Below are 14,902 nucleotides of genomic sequence, written 5' to 3'. Positions count from 1 at the left end.
TACATTTCAATCTGTATCATGCCACTTTTCCTCCAAAGAATCCTGGGGACTGTGGTTTGTTAAGGCTGCTGAGAAGTGTCAGGACACCCCTATACACCTCACAGAGCTACAATCCTTGGAGCTGTCTGACGATCAATCCACATTCCCAGGGAAATCTAGGAATTGTAGCTTTGTGAGGAGACTTGGAGGAGAATGTGTGCACCTTGAACTTCTTGGAGATCTGCTGCTTTTGTCAACAGTCCCAGGTGGAGCTTACAGTGCAGTTCCCTCCTTACTTCCCATTTCTTCCCTTACTTCCCTCTCCTCCCTGCTTCTTTCCCCAATAAATAGAATTATCTGCATCACAGATGAAAAGAAACTCAACCCACAAGCATTCTATTTTAAGCCTGCCTCATTTGCAACATCAACTTTCTTTGTATTCACTACTGCACAAATTGCATCCCAAAATCTTTGTGCGCGGCATCTGCAGGACATCGCTGGCATTAAAATTCCAGCCCATATTTCCCCCCATTTTATCTGGACTTACCTGAAAACTAGATAAGCTATCTATTAAAAAAAACACCCCATGTTGCCAATGACTGGGTTGCAAAATCTGATTAACCCATTTGCAATATTCAGCACCTGACTGGAAGCACCCACAATCAAACGTTACCAGGTGGATTTGGTTAGCAATTTTCTCTCATTGTAGTGGGAACTCAACTTTGATTTAGGCATGAGATTAATTTTACAGCCCAATGGCTTTATCTGTGGCTATTTATTTGTGACTACAGCTTCAGGGGGTTTAGCCTTACAGCACACTGCCAACATACAGAGACAGATACATTTCAAAACTCATCTTTGTGTGTTCAAGGATGTGGATTAACTGACCACAGTGTGTGAAGCAGAAGGAGCAACCAAGATAACTGAAGATTGCTCCACTCTGCTTCACTCTGATATGAACAAGAATGTGTTCGCAATGCAGTCCTTCAAAAAGTCTACATCAAATTTTGGCAATTATGCCTACGTTTTGTAAGAAAGGACATGTTATTGATATTCATACTGCTTTGTCTTTGTTTTGTTAACCTTCCAATTCACTATTTGCATTTTTTCCCTGTTTTAAAGGAAAACCACATATCATTGAAGTCTTAGATACCCTCTACCATGAACTGACTGCCTGTGAACTCATTCAAAGCAAACCACTTGAGAAAACTCCAGGTCACCAGTCCTTGGCTAACTCTTTGGTTATCTCCTGTTGAGCAACAGTGCCACCCACAACGCATTGACTGTTACCACCCAGAGGGCTTAAAAGCTACAACACCAAAGCACAAAGTTCTCCACAATCTAGAAATGTGTAAAAGCTGGAAGAATAAAAGACAATTGCAGAAATATGAGGAGCCATTACAGAGCCCATGCACTGTCAGCAGTGACTTGCAGTGGGTCTTGAACACATCTCTGGGGTCTGTGGCCTGTGTCTTTCTCAGACCGTGAGCCCTGCTCCACAGGAAATTCCAGAAATTCAAACTTGAGACCTTATCTGTATACAACCTGTGTTCTGCCACTTGTTCATTCTCTCACTTTGAATTGTGAAATTGGGTATGATACTTCTGGGAAGTTCTGTAATCTCTCATCTAATTTCTAAGCAAGCCTTATCCAGGAGACAGCTCCTTGCTCCCAAGGATAAGTGGCACCTAAAGCCTTCATGTTATTGGTACCAGAAATATTCTGATCCGTTGTATTAAAATTATCCTGTTACTAACCCTGTAGAGCTTTAGCTTCCTGGTTATAATAAGAGAGATTAATGTTATCTGCTACATTTCAGTAGTTTGTCTTCCCTGGAGCATCTAACAGGTGTGTGTGTCAGGGAACCTTCGTAATGTACAAAGGGAAAATGAGTGTATAATGAAAACACACCAAGGTTGCTTAAACTTGAGGTAGCTATTGGTTGCTATCACTACCTATAGTCATGAGGGACTATGTATCCTGCAAAGGGCATACATTTGTATGGTGTCAGTATGCATGCTTGTAAACACAGACCTTATTTAATTCTTATACTTATGTCTGCATTTCTGTCCAGCCAGATACTTTATTTAAAATGGTAGCCACTCTACAAATGTAGTTTTGCTTTGATAGTAGCTTTTTCACTACTGTCGTATTGCAAATTTTAGATTGCTGTATTAAATGCTACCTTTATCCTGTTGAAATGATGGCAGTGAATCTTTTTTTTTAAAAAATGTTTTTTTCTATATGACATCACAATGCAAATATACCAAAGCCATCACCACATCCTCCCCATCCCCACATAGATTTATCATTTAAATCATCAACCAAACGCAGTATTCTTTGTCCCTCCCCCCGCTTCATCTTTTATTTCTTATACATTGCACTCTATTGTTTTGCAATTTCCATTCCGCAAAATTCAAATTGTAATACAATAAAATAAAACAAAACAAAACACCAAGAAGTTATAAAAATACAATTAAAACCCACAATGAGTATTTAATGTGCACATGCCGTGGTCCAGCTAATGAAGCATACAAACCACCGGTGGCCCAGGAACCACAGTTTGGGAACTCCTGATCTAAACTGTTGGCTGTACTGGTTTGATCCATGTTCAGTTATGCCTTTGTAGTAACTAAATTGTTAGTACATGACCTTGGTCTACATCCAGTGCACCTGATTGGGAAATTGCTTTCCATAGCAGGTGCTGCTATACCACACCAAGAACAGATTCTCTCCTGCGTGCATATCACTAAGGAACACACTTGATGCTTTTGCAGCTGAATGCTTGAACCAACTCCACTTAAAATGGTTGTGTTTTGGGCACTCCCTCCAGCACCACAGTCCAGAATTATTGGACTGCAAAAGTTTCAGCCAAGTCGTTGAAACAATGCATGGACCTAAATGCAGCCATTCTTCACAAAGTTCTCTGTTGCGTGGCGATACCCGCCCCCTCCCACAGATGGAATAAATAACGACACCGGACACAAGAATTTAGGTTGATGGGCGGAAAATGGCCACAACTTTATTGATTACAGGTAAGAGCGGTATTGGCCTTAGGCATTGGCCCTAACAGTCTATCCAGTCTAACCGGGGAGGGTTAAGCACCAACAGGGGGAGCCCCCCAGATGTACATCCGTAGGCGCTCCCCAAGGGGTTACCGCTCGGGAGCGCACTTTAGGCCCTAGCCTCCATAGGTTTCGGACGAGGCGTCGCCCCCAGGAGTCCTTTAACGAACTACCCTCCAAGCATTGGGGGAGGTGATGGCGATCCTCCCCCCGTCCTCATTTGCATAACAATACCCCCGGCCAATGCCTAACCGCCAAAACCTGAGAGTTGTGACGTTTTGCTACGAGGTAGGCGAAAAAACCAAGTGGCTTCAAAATTCAGCCAATTAGCCAAATGGAAAAACTCCTACCAGGCCCCTTACGGCGACCAGCCGAAGCCCATAGCAAAGTCAGAATGCCTACCTAAAGGGTGGGTGGGTGGGAGGGAAACCGTGGCTGCTGCAGAGGAGGAAAGGGGGCGAGTCAGGGCTCCCTGACCTTAAGTGCCCCCAGGTAGCCCCACCCCCCGCGCCAGCCCATTGGCTGGCGCTTCCAGGTATGAATATTTATGGGATCCCTAAGTCCCGCGGGGCTGGTGGCAGCCCCGCGAGAGTGTGGGTGGGACGTGCGCCCGCAACCCCCCCCCCCTCCGTAGTTCGGGAGTGGATTTCTCTGAATTTTGCAATGCAGTTCTCCAGTCAAGTAATGTGTACAAATATACACAGACCAGGGCAGATGAGCATAAAAATGCACATTGTAGTGAAAGTAACTTACAAAAAAATGCATTTTATTGTGGTAAATTGATTTGCAAGCTGATATGGAAATGTGAAAAACTGAACTTCAGACTGGAAAAAATTAGAAGTCAAAAACAATGGATGTGCCCATCCCTATTCTTACCCCATTGTTCTTGAGCAAAGAAGAAATGAAAGTCAGGGTGTCTTATCTTATTTATGAAATAATGTGCAATTTTAAATAGGCACTTTCCCAGTCCTTAATGGAATAAGATTTTGGATTTGGCTGCAATAGACAATTCAGGATGCAGAAGAACATCTAATTCAAAATTAAGCCAAACGTTCCCCGGGGGGAAATCGCTAAAGTCACAGCCTCATTTTGAATGTGATTTTTTTTCATAAATTAGTGATGTTTTGTTTTCACACCACAGAGCAATTACTGTATAAAATACATCCTGAGCTACAAAATAGTATGCAAAACTATGCCATGTGCTGACAATACTATGAGGTTGGTATGCAGATAGCGAAAGCAAGGTCATGGTCTGAATATATTTTCACTATTGTTCCTGTAACTGATGCATGTATAAACAGAGTGATATTTTGCTCAGTTGTGCATAGATAACATAGACAACACAGAAAGCCTCAAGAGAAGAAGTCATTACGGAAACAAGGGAACTGGATCTCTCACAAAAGAGAAATAAAAGTGTGTGTGACCAAATTAAGAGACCATATGTTTCCCTTCCTGCTTCATGATAATATCTTCTGAAGACCAGACAGTTCCCATACTAGAAGCAGCTGAGAAGATAAGAGAGAACAGCAAAATGCAGCATTCAGCCCACAGAATCTGAATGCCACATCGTCTTATATGCTCCTAGAGCGACCCACCATGCATTCCAGATGCAAGCAACCATTAATATATGATTCCTATATAAGCCTCACTGCGGAAAAAACCAGAGGTGTATTCTACTGCCTATGCTTTTCATAAAGAAGCAGAGAGGAGAAATAATAGCAGGGAAATATATGACATACCTGACAAGGTATATTGTCCCAAAGGATGGCTGTGCCCTCAGGTCATTTACATGTGGATTCTGGATGTATTTTTGCTTCCCTTTGGGATATCCACTACATTAAGCAGTCATTTCTCCTAATGAGAAGCTGGGGAGCTATGTAACCCAGATGCCCTATAGCCCAGACAAAACACCAATTACGGTGTAACCAGAGAAAGGAAAAAACTGTCACTGAACACAGGTGGTTGCTGCTGTGAAGAGCAGAGTAATGAGCAGGTGCTGAGAGAAGATTCTGCTAATAAATTATACTGGAATAAGCTCGATGCAGGAAGCAACAGAGTCTGTTCTTGTGGAGCCAATTGTGAAGGGCCAAACTAGATGTGATGGGGACCAATGAACAGGATATTCCACATTTCCCCCCAAAAGTGTTAAGAGCAGCTGTGAGGAAAGGGTGATTTGAGCAGGGCCAAAGCACTGGCAGAAGCAGGGGCAAACCCTTTTTCGCCACACATGCCATTTCGTCATTGGAAAGAACACATTTTCCTTAAGGCGGTTCAAGCTGCCCACTCTTGCCAAAACACACAGGTCATCAATCACACAGGTGCCTGCATGGTTTGCCTGTGAGGTAAATAGCATAGAGCATAGGAGAAAATATTAGCTGCTCCCTCCAGGACCACCACACTGTATGAGGCCTCCCGTGCAGCTGCTTTAAAACAGTTTCACAGTTTTTCCCATGCCATGTCCTGTTTGGCTCTGTACTGTGAGGCTTTTCATTGTGACGACAAAATTAATAGAGCATACTTGGGCACTTTCACATCCTACATTTGAAGCACTATGATACCACACTGAACAGTCATGGCTCCCCACAAAGAATTTGCCAAGGGTGCTGAGAGTCACTAGGCAACCTCATTCTATTCATAGAGCTCCAATTTCCAATCCCTCTTCATAAGCAACTTTTGGAATTGCACCTCCATGAGAGGACTAGGGGGTCGCCTAACAACTCTCAGCCCTCTTAACAAACGAGAACTCCCATTGTTCTTTGTGGGGGAGCCATGGTTCTTTAAAGCGGTTTCCACAGTGCTTTGAACATACATTGTGAATGTGGCTTTAGAAAGATGGTCTAGAGGGTTTTATTGAACATGTCCAAGATGTCTAAGTAAAATATTTGGGGAGAGAAAAATGGAGAAATGTTGTTTTTTTAAAAATCCAGACACGTCCCATGTAACAACCATATTGAGAAATAGAAAGCATAATATTATGGAATAAATAATATTATGGAATAAAGACAATCCTTTTATAATAGGTATCTTCCTTTTTCTGGAGTGAGTTGTCCACAAAATTGCTCTTTACTGCCTGCCAACACTAGCTGTCTCTAACTGACTGTTAGAGGTAAACAAGAGAATTAAGCGATTCCTCCCATACCACCATTATGTATTCATTCTCATTTGAGTTGGAAGGAAGAATCAGAATTTATACCAGAAGTATATGCACTCCATGTGCCCCAAAAATCTTCCAGTAGTTCTCCCCAACCCCCCATAGCCGATTTAAGGGAAGCACAGGGCACTGCATAGGGATGCTAGATCTCCAAAATATCCCTACCTTCCCATTCCTCTGATAGATTCTTTCCTCCAGGAAACCATCACTGTTGGATACCACCCTTAGTCATTAAGGTGCTTCAAGACTCTCTTGTTATTTAGTCCTTGTCACTGCAAATAAATTTGTAATGGAATGACTAATGAGTTTCCAAAATGAAAATGCATCTTTACACAGGAAAGTCACAGCAAATTAATTAAATAGATTAGACATATACCTTGATCTGTGCCTTTTAGCAATGTGACTTCAGAAAGGAATTAACTTAAACTGTATTGATAAGGTGCTGTGAAATCCAAATTGGTTTCCGGCGTGACAAGAGGTGTTTGCACTTAGTTCATTGTTTATTTCCCCATCGATATGAAGTGGTGTGACTGCTGCATCCAAGCATCAACACATTCTGCAACTGGGTTGTTTCTCCAGAGGTTTTTCCAGTTTGTGTCATTATGGAGTGGGGGGTTTTGTCTGAGTTCAGGCTTAAAAAATGCTGGTCTTCTATTTGTGGCCACGCTGGAAGAGGAGAATGGACATTAGAGCATTTTTTCACACACCAAGCCATTGCTATGCATGTGCAAAGTCAGGAGATCAGGTTTAAATAATTTTAACCTTTTTATAAAAAACAAACAAACCACCATTTGATTTTAAAATCAATAAATGAAGGTAGATTTAGAATCATCTTTCAACCTTCCTCTGTATTTGTTTCACTTGTGAGCAGGTGCATTGCTCTGGAAGCACACTTTTAGTGCTCCACCCACTATTTTTGGAGTTGGTTCTATACATTTAAATGTTATGATTAACCTCCACATTTTAATCTCAATTGTATGAAAGTATGGAGGGGAAGCCTTTTCATCTGCAGTATCCCTTTCCCCATCTCCACTGAAACTCACAACTGAGAGAAGGACTCCTCTCTACTCATGAAACTGACACAGTGAATCAGTTTCTCAGATGATTCCTATCATTTCCCCAGATGCTGGAATAACTTTGCGTATCCATCCTTTCCCCCAGTTACAGCTGCTGCTCCATGGAGAACAAATGGGAGTTTTGGGGAGGAAGCACCCTCACAAGGCATTTATGGACCAGCAGTTCCTAAGGGGTTCCCTAGAGCTCAGCACCCTTAACAAACTAAAGTTCCCAGGATTCTTTGGGGGAAGCACTTTAAATGTATGGTGTGGATGTGACCTATGACCCTATCAAGTAAAAATATATGTTCAACAACAACAACAACAGAGAAGCCCACCTAAGCACACCATACTCTTGCTTACCCTTATTAATCTGCTTCCACTTGCCTCCCAATCCCTGATTTTTTAATATTCATGTCTGGTAATTCTTCCTGAATTCCTTTTCCTGATTGTTCTCTCATAACCTCTTGCACATTGAATTATGCAGAATTTTAGGCTATGAAGGTGGCAATAGTTCAACATAACTAATAATCTTTGCAGGATTGCATGGGGGGGGGGATCCTTTTTTATTCCCCCTCCCCTATTTTTCCAATTTCAGAGTAATCATCCTTCCAATGAACATTGAGAAAAGGCCTTCCTATTGAGGGTAAGCATGGGAATGAAATGACTCAGCTAGACAGCTGGCGGCCTGCCCTTCTGCTTATTACTTCAATCACAATACTCTGTTATTTTGGGCTCCTACCCTCTGCACGTCAAGTCAACCTGCTGTCTTGGATTGCCAGCTCGCCCTAGCGCACATTTAGACCTTAATATAAATGTACATGCATGAGAGACCCATTGACATAATGGCTGTTAGCTCACTTACGGCTGGTGCTTTTGTCATTGACTTCAAAAGTATTAGCCTTGCAGGTAAAGACTGGCACCGATAAGGATATCTCAGGTGCATGTTAATTATCCACTCCATCTGGCACCAGAAACTGCCTGCAAGTGCAAAAATAAAGACCATTTCCTGAAGCAAGAGAGTGACTTTGTATCACAGACACATTCTATTTTAAAAAGAATGATGTGCAGAAATACCGTATCTCATTTCTGAGGTTAAGTACTAGCTGTGCTATAAATGTCACAATAAGTCATGTATTATATTTCTTACTTATGGGGATGGCTGTTGAACCAAGGAATGAGCAAATCATCACTTGTGTTTGAAGCCGTGACATAGCAGCCTGCATCTTGGCAGGATCATCTGTGGCAGTGATGGGAAACCTCTAGCTCTCCAATGGGACTACAGCTCCCATAATCTCTGAGCATTGGCCACAGGGCTGTAGCTGATAGAATTTAAAGTCAATCAACCTCCAGATGGCCCAAGGTAGGTGGCCTTGAACTCTTATGACCTTGAGTCACCTAAGCGCTACATTTCCTTGAGTTCTCAGATCATGACTATAAACCACCAGCATTTGTTTTCCATAATAATAATAATAATAATAATAATAATTTATTATTTATACCCCGCCCATCTGGCTGGGCCTCCCCAGCCACTCTGGGCGGCTTCCATAAAAACCAAAAATACAATAAAATATCACACGTTAAAAACTTCCCTGAACAGGGCTGCCTTAAGATGTCTCCTGAATGTCAGGTAGTTGTTTATCGCCTTGACATCTGCTGGAAGGGTGTTCCACAGGGCGGGCGCCACTACCGAGAAGGCCCTCTGCCTGGTTCCCTTACATGGAGAAACCCTATTTTGCTTAGTAAGTAATGATCATCGCTTCTGAAAAGTTATGGACACTTAAAGTTCAGTCCTGCATATGTTTACTCAGAAATAAGTTCCACTTTTGTTCAGTTTCCAAGTGCAGAGAGCAGGGCAGTTTTAGCCTTCAAGTAAACAGCCCTGCATAATATCCTTAATATGCATATAGAAAGAGCAAAAAATGTATTTTATATCTACTCAGATGTAATTTTGGAATGCACGTTGGCTACATGACCTCAACTTTTGGAATGTGCTTGTTTTTAAAACCCTCTGTTTGGGGTCAACCTACATGTGATGCTTAGCCTTGTGGAGCTTCTGACATTTTCTGTTTATACCAACTTAATCTGTGAAAACGGCTGAGGTGAAGACTGGCATCAGAATGACATTCTGAATGTTGGAGAATTCAGGACAGACGAAAGGAAGTACTTCTTTAATGTTGTGCAGAATTGAACTCTGACACAAGAGGCAGGGATGGCCATCAACTTGGATGGCTTTAAAAGACGATTTGACAAATTAATGGAAGTAAGGGTTATCAACTATAATGATGGCTATCCTTTGGAGGGAGTATCCTTCTGCATACCAGTTGCTGGAAAATACCAGAGGGCAGAGTCCTCTTGTGCTCCGGTGCTGCTTGCTGGCTTCCCTTTGGCATTTGGTTGGCCACTGTGTGAAAAGGATGCTCAAGTAGATGAGCATGCTCTTCTTAGGTTCCTTCCCTTTCTTTCTGCTAAAAATTGCATCCCCAGCTGCATTTCCTCCTACAGGTCTTTCCCCCTGTAATAAGAAGAGCAGCTTTAGGGGTATTTTAACAGAAGAAAAGTACTAGGGGTGGGGGAAGGTTTAAGAAAGCTCATTCTCTTTGTGGTTCCACACAGGCACGTGTGTGCATACACACAGGCCTTCCACTTTAGACTGTGGTCTCATGGTTACATTTTTTTAATAGAAAAAGAGAGAAGGCAGGGGAAAGCCCAGAGAAGACAAGCTTCAGGTACAGTTTGGCTCTAAGCTGCAAACAAATATGCCATAGCAACTTGTAATCCATGTCTTCTAAGAAAATATGTGAATTTAGAAACAGGAGACTTGGTTTAAATCAACAATTACAACTGGCATTTGCTTCCTTTGTGATTTAAATAAAATCAATCCATCCTCTGTGTTGATCCATCATGCAATGTGTTTAAATTATGGAAATTAGTTTGCAAGTGCACATTTTGATTTCATCGTTTGAGGGGGGGGGAGCATTTTTTTTACAGTAGAATTCCTTTGCAAATCCACATGACAATAAGACTCCCAGGATGTGTAAGTGACAAATCATATTACCACACAAAAGGCTATCTTTAAGAAGAGTAATTTCATGGAGGTTTAATACATAACCCTTAATTTTTACCTTGGCATACTTGTTGAAAAAGCTACCCATAACTCTGCATAATGCCAGATTGTTACAAGTGGAGTCTTAGCATGAAATTTAATTGAGCACCACCTTTCTTTCTGAAGCATTTGGATTTACAACGATGGCTTCTGTACATTTACGGCTCCAATCTTATCCATCTCCAGCATGGTTATCTTTCTTCATTTTATGTGTAGGGCAGCATGGTGTGTGTGAGCCCAAAAGAACAAATCTCTGTTTCTGGATGCAATTAATTCTTGTGCCTTTTGAAAGAAACATAGAAAAGACCGACGTGGATGAAAGGAAAAGCAAACAACAGCCTCCCCTCCCCCAGCTCCACCCAAGAAAATTAGACAATTGGGGTGGGTGGGGAAGAAGCATCAAAGAAGATAGTGCAGATCAAAAGTATGAAAGGAGGAAAAACAAGCCCAGATGCAGACAGAGAGAGGACAGATGCTGAAGACAAAATGTATCTTAAAAATATATCTGAAACACAAAAGGAGTCCCCCCCCCCCAGTGAAGAATGAAAAAAAGAAAAAGGAAAACCATATTCTCTTTAGTAAAAACAATTTCAAAAACCTGAAGAATTAGTATAGGTGGCAATGGCATATAAGGCTAAACTACAGGCATATAACTAATGCAGCATTTTAAGACCCTTCTGAAACCCCTTGCTGAAGGTTTTTGTTCTATGCTGCATTTTGTTTCGCTTTTACCATATTTTATAAGCCTCACTGTGTTACTATGTAAAAAAGGGAGGAATACAAATAAAATAATATTAATTTGATTTTGAGAATAAGCAGCAGGTGAGAAAAGATCTGAGGTGATAGAATGGCTTGTACTACTTCAAAGACTAAATGGACAGGACCAAATTTTAAATGCCGTCCTATATAAAAGCTTGATGCAAGAACAGAACAGCCTGAACTTATGAAATAAAAAACTGATAAACTCTTAACTTGAAGTGGTTGTTATGTGGGAAAATATTGAAAAATATCATACCCCATCTCCTGAGTGACACTGGTTTTCTGGATCCATTTCAAACTGGCTTTTGGTACAGAAACAGATTTGATCATCTGAATGGATAACCTTTACTGGAAGGAGAATGGGGGCAAGTGCAACGCTGCTATTCCTCTGGATTTCTCGGCAGCTTTGATACTGTTGACCATGGTATTCTTCTGGTTTGCCTGAATAAGGTAGGAATTGAGATTGGGTACAATGTCCTTTAGTGATTCCTATCTGAATGTCCAATTCAGGAGGGTGGCACTAGGGGACTCCTTCTTGCCCCACGGTGGTTGGCAGGCTTGCATTTTCTTCCCCATTCTGTTGAAACTACTGTGAGTGAGGTCATCTAGGGACTCCTGCTAACCTAAAAACTTCCGCCTTTTAAAATTTTCATATTTTGAAAATTAATAAGTAAAACAGGAACATTATGGAAACTTCTGTCATGTTCAAAAGACATAATCTAAACAGTAGTTTTCCATTAGAAAAAAGGGGAAATGGAGAAAGAACCCTGGGGCAAACTCCAGCTATCATAGCTGGCACTTAAACATAACCAGTCAAGTTAGAAATCAAATTCACAGCATGCTCAGTTTACTCCCTGCTAGCATGGAGAAAAGCTGTCTTTTTGTCTCAAGAAATTCACTACGGAATGGGCAAGTTGTCAGGCTGTGTAGACAAATGACTATTTAAATAGCTAACAAAACAAGGAGACAACTCTGTGAAACCTGTCAAGCACAAACCCACCACAGATAGCTATTTTATTTTCAAAGGTTCCCCCCTCCTTTCTAATAGCCCAAGAGATCAACAAACCTCACACATTTTAAATTAACAGGATTTTAATTTCACATTATACAAGCTGTTTCATACATTTCACACTTTCCATTTCAGAAGGGGAATAGTCTCATTTGAAAAGATGGTAATTTGCATTTTAGAAAATATTAATCAGAACCATCAATTAAAGGGGCTGTTTTCAAAAGAAACTATAGCAATGGATGCACTGATTCTAGGGAAACTGAAATTAAAGCTCACGCCACAGAAGCATGGCCAATACTCAGGGATGATGGGAGTTGTAGTTCAAGGGCATCTGAAAGGCCACAGGTTCCCCATCCCTGCTGCATAACAAAATACAGAGTAGAAGTATGTTTGAACTGCTCTCGAGGAGGAGCAGATGCTCCAAACAGTTCCATTGGTAAGTCCCTTCCAGAGTTGCCACTTTTCAACCAGGCAGATTATGGAAACTCCATACAGTGGTGCCTCGCAAGACGAAAAGAATCTGTTCTGTGATTCTCTTCGTCTAGCGGTTTTTTCGTCTTGCGAAGCAAGCCCATTGACGGATTAGGGGATTAGCGCTATTAGCGGCTTTTAGCGGCTTATCGGATCAGCTGATAAGCGGCTTAGCGGCTTAGAAAAAGGGGGGGAGGGGAAAACCCCGCAGGAACTCGCAAGACATTTTCATCTTGCGAAGCAAGCCCATAGGAGATTCGTTTTGCGAAGCACCTCCAAAACGGAAAACTCTTTCGTCTAGCGAGTTTTCCGTCTTGCGAGGCATTCGTCTTGCGGGGCACCACTGTATATTAGTTGCACTGAGGGGGCAAAATCCAACTAGGATCTCAGTTGCTTAAGTGAAAAATGATAATGTCTCTGGAAATCTAGTCACAGTAGTTTAATTATGACTTCCAGGGCTGCAGAACAGGCCAGGAATGTCTACTAGTTATTCGGACCTGAGACACTGTACCCTTTCCTAGACAAGAAAGGATACGGCTACAGTTGTTCATACCTCAGTGAGGTCCAGCTTAGACTACAATAAAAAGCTCTGTGTAGAGCTGTCTTTGAAAAGTGTTTGCATATTGCAACTAGCCTAGAATTCAAAATAGGAATGGGGAACCTTTTTTTTTTAGCTCAAGGATGCATTTCTCCTTGGGTTACATCAGGGGTCAGCAAACCTTTTCAGGAGGGGGCCGGACTATATTTTTTTGGGGGGGGGGATGAACGAATTCCTATTCCCCACAAACAACCCAGAGATGCATTTTAAATAAAAGCACACATTCTACTCATGTAAAAACACACTGATTCCCGGACCATCCGCAGGCCAGATTTAGAAGGTGATGGGGCCGGATCTGGCCCTTGGGCCTTAGTTTGCCTATCCATGTGTTACATTATGGAGGCCACTTGTCAATGGTGGGTAGAATGGAAGGATTTGTCCATTTTGGTTTTCTCAATTTCTTATTTCCTCAGTCTTAAATTGAGTTCTCCACATTATTTAGCAATTGGCAGATTAAGTAGAACAAAACATTTCATGTAAACCTCATGAACATTTTAGTGCAAGTTCTCCCAACATATTTTATATGCCATTTTAACTTTATATGCCCCTAATATAATGTATTTTTGTATGTTAATTTTCAGCAATATCTTCATGGGGGGGGGGGAGAAACACTTTGGTTGGATAACTGAATTGCAAAATTCAGAGAAGTGTAAATTTCAAAGAGAGCTGAGTTTTTGTTTGCATGTTGTTTTGGAAAGTGCAAAGCTGAGAGATTCAGCTTTAAATGTGTACTGAATCAAATTTCTCCTCCGTCCCTAGCAGAGCCAGAAGCAAAAGTGGGCAAGGCAATAAATGCAACTCTTACTGGTGGTCCTCAACAATAAATGAAAATGAAAAATAAAATTATGGAACTCCCTTCCTATGGAAATTCACCTTGCTGACATTCAGGTGTCCTTTTTAGAAAACTCTCTTCCAGAGGCCTTTTGCAGTTCAGGAAAGCCTTGCCATTGCTAGTAGTCATTTTATGCCTTATAATTATTATAGCCCTTTCCTGTCTCAGAGCACTGGATTAGTAGCAGCTCTCAACTGTTGCAAAGCAGTCCTTAAGGTTGGTCAGGTTTGATGGCACAAGATCTGTGTGAGCATCAGCACAGAAAAAGGCACTACAAAACATCTCTTACACAGCCAAGTTCCAAGGCTTACCATCACAGTTTGCAGAAGAGTGCCCTCCATTCCAATGACTTTCTGAATATGAAGACACTTTTTGTGCATGACTCAAGCGATGTAACTGTTTGGGTCAACGGAAGGTTTTAGCAAGTATAATTAAGCATTGGATGGAGGCAGCTATACTTACGACAGAAAGGAAAACACAGCTGGAGATGCTTTTTCGTAGCTGACATAACCTAAGAATAAATAGATCTGGCTGAGCCATGAATTTGCGTCATAAAATCAGAGTGAAAGAGACCACTCAGCTGAATAATAGCATATTCAATAGCATACGAGAGGAGCCATTTCAAACAAAAAAAATAGTTTTTATCACATCGCTTCTTTCCTTCTCCTTTTTCTCCTCCGTGTGCTTCAGCACAATTAACTCTCCAAGACGAGGAGACATATATTTTTGGCATTCTGTCTAAATTTTTATGAATGCTAAGCTACTGCAGGCACGTGATGCAGAAATCCCTTGTCTAAAATTCAAACATTTACAACTCGTAAGACTAGGAGCAGAACTGAGAAGTGGGCCTGACTACACAATGTTGCAGTGGGGTGAG

General features: G+C 41.5%; 1 protein-coding gene and 1 long non-coding RNA gene across 11 annotated transcripts in view; one reads left to right on the top strand and one right to left on the bottom strand.

Annotated features, from left to right (window-relative positions):
* Positions 1–2,180, top strand: part of EFCC1 (EF-hand and coiled-coil domain containing 1) — a 62,194-nt gene extending 60,014 nt beyond the window's left edge. For all 8 annotated transcript variants that reach the window (XM_083488990.1, XM_083488987.1, XM_083488989.1 and 5 more), the window contains one exon: positions 1,102–2,180. Coding sequence is in view for 5 of the 8 variants with exons in the window: in XM_083488985.1 (XP_083345111.1) it covers positions 1,102–1,235 (134 nt within the window). In the remaining 3 variants the exon portion in view is untranslated. The remainder of the gene's footprint in view (positions 1–1,101) is intronic.
* Positions 1–14,902, bottom strand: part of LOC310700115 — a 101,213-nt gene that overhangs the window by 34,806 nt on the left and 51,505 nt on the right. For all 3 annotated transcript variants that reach the window (XR_014522426.1, XR_014522427.1, XR_014522428.1), the window contains 3 exons: positions 8,116–8,231; positions 6,572–6,861; positions 6,361–6,467 (listed from right to left, as the gene is read on the bottom strand). This is a non-coding gene — a long non-coding RNA (uncharacterized lncRNA). The remainder of the gene's footprint in view (positions 1–6,360; positions 6,468–6,571; positions 6,862–8,115; positions 8,232–14,902) is intronic.

Source organism: Podarcis liolepis, assembly GCF_965112155.1.
Source record: "Podarcis liolepis genome assembly, chromosome: 2".
NCBI classification, from domain to species: Eukaryota; Metazoa; Chordata; class Lepidosauria; order Squamata; family Lacertidae; genus Podarcis; species Podarcis liolepis.
The sequence above is the reverse complement of the archived record's forward strand: the minus strand, read 5'-3'. Positions and strand labels throughout refer to the sequence as shown.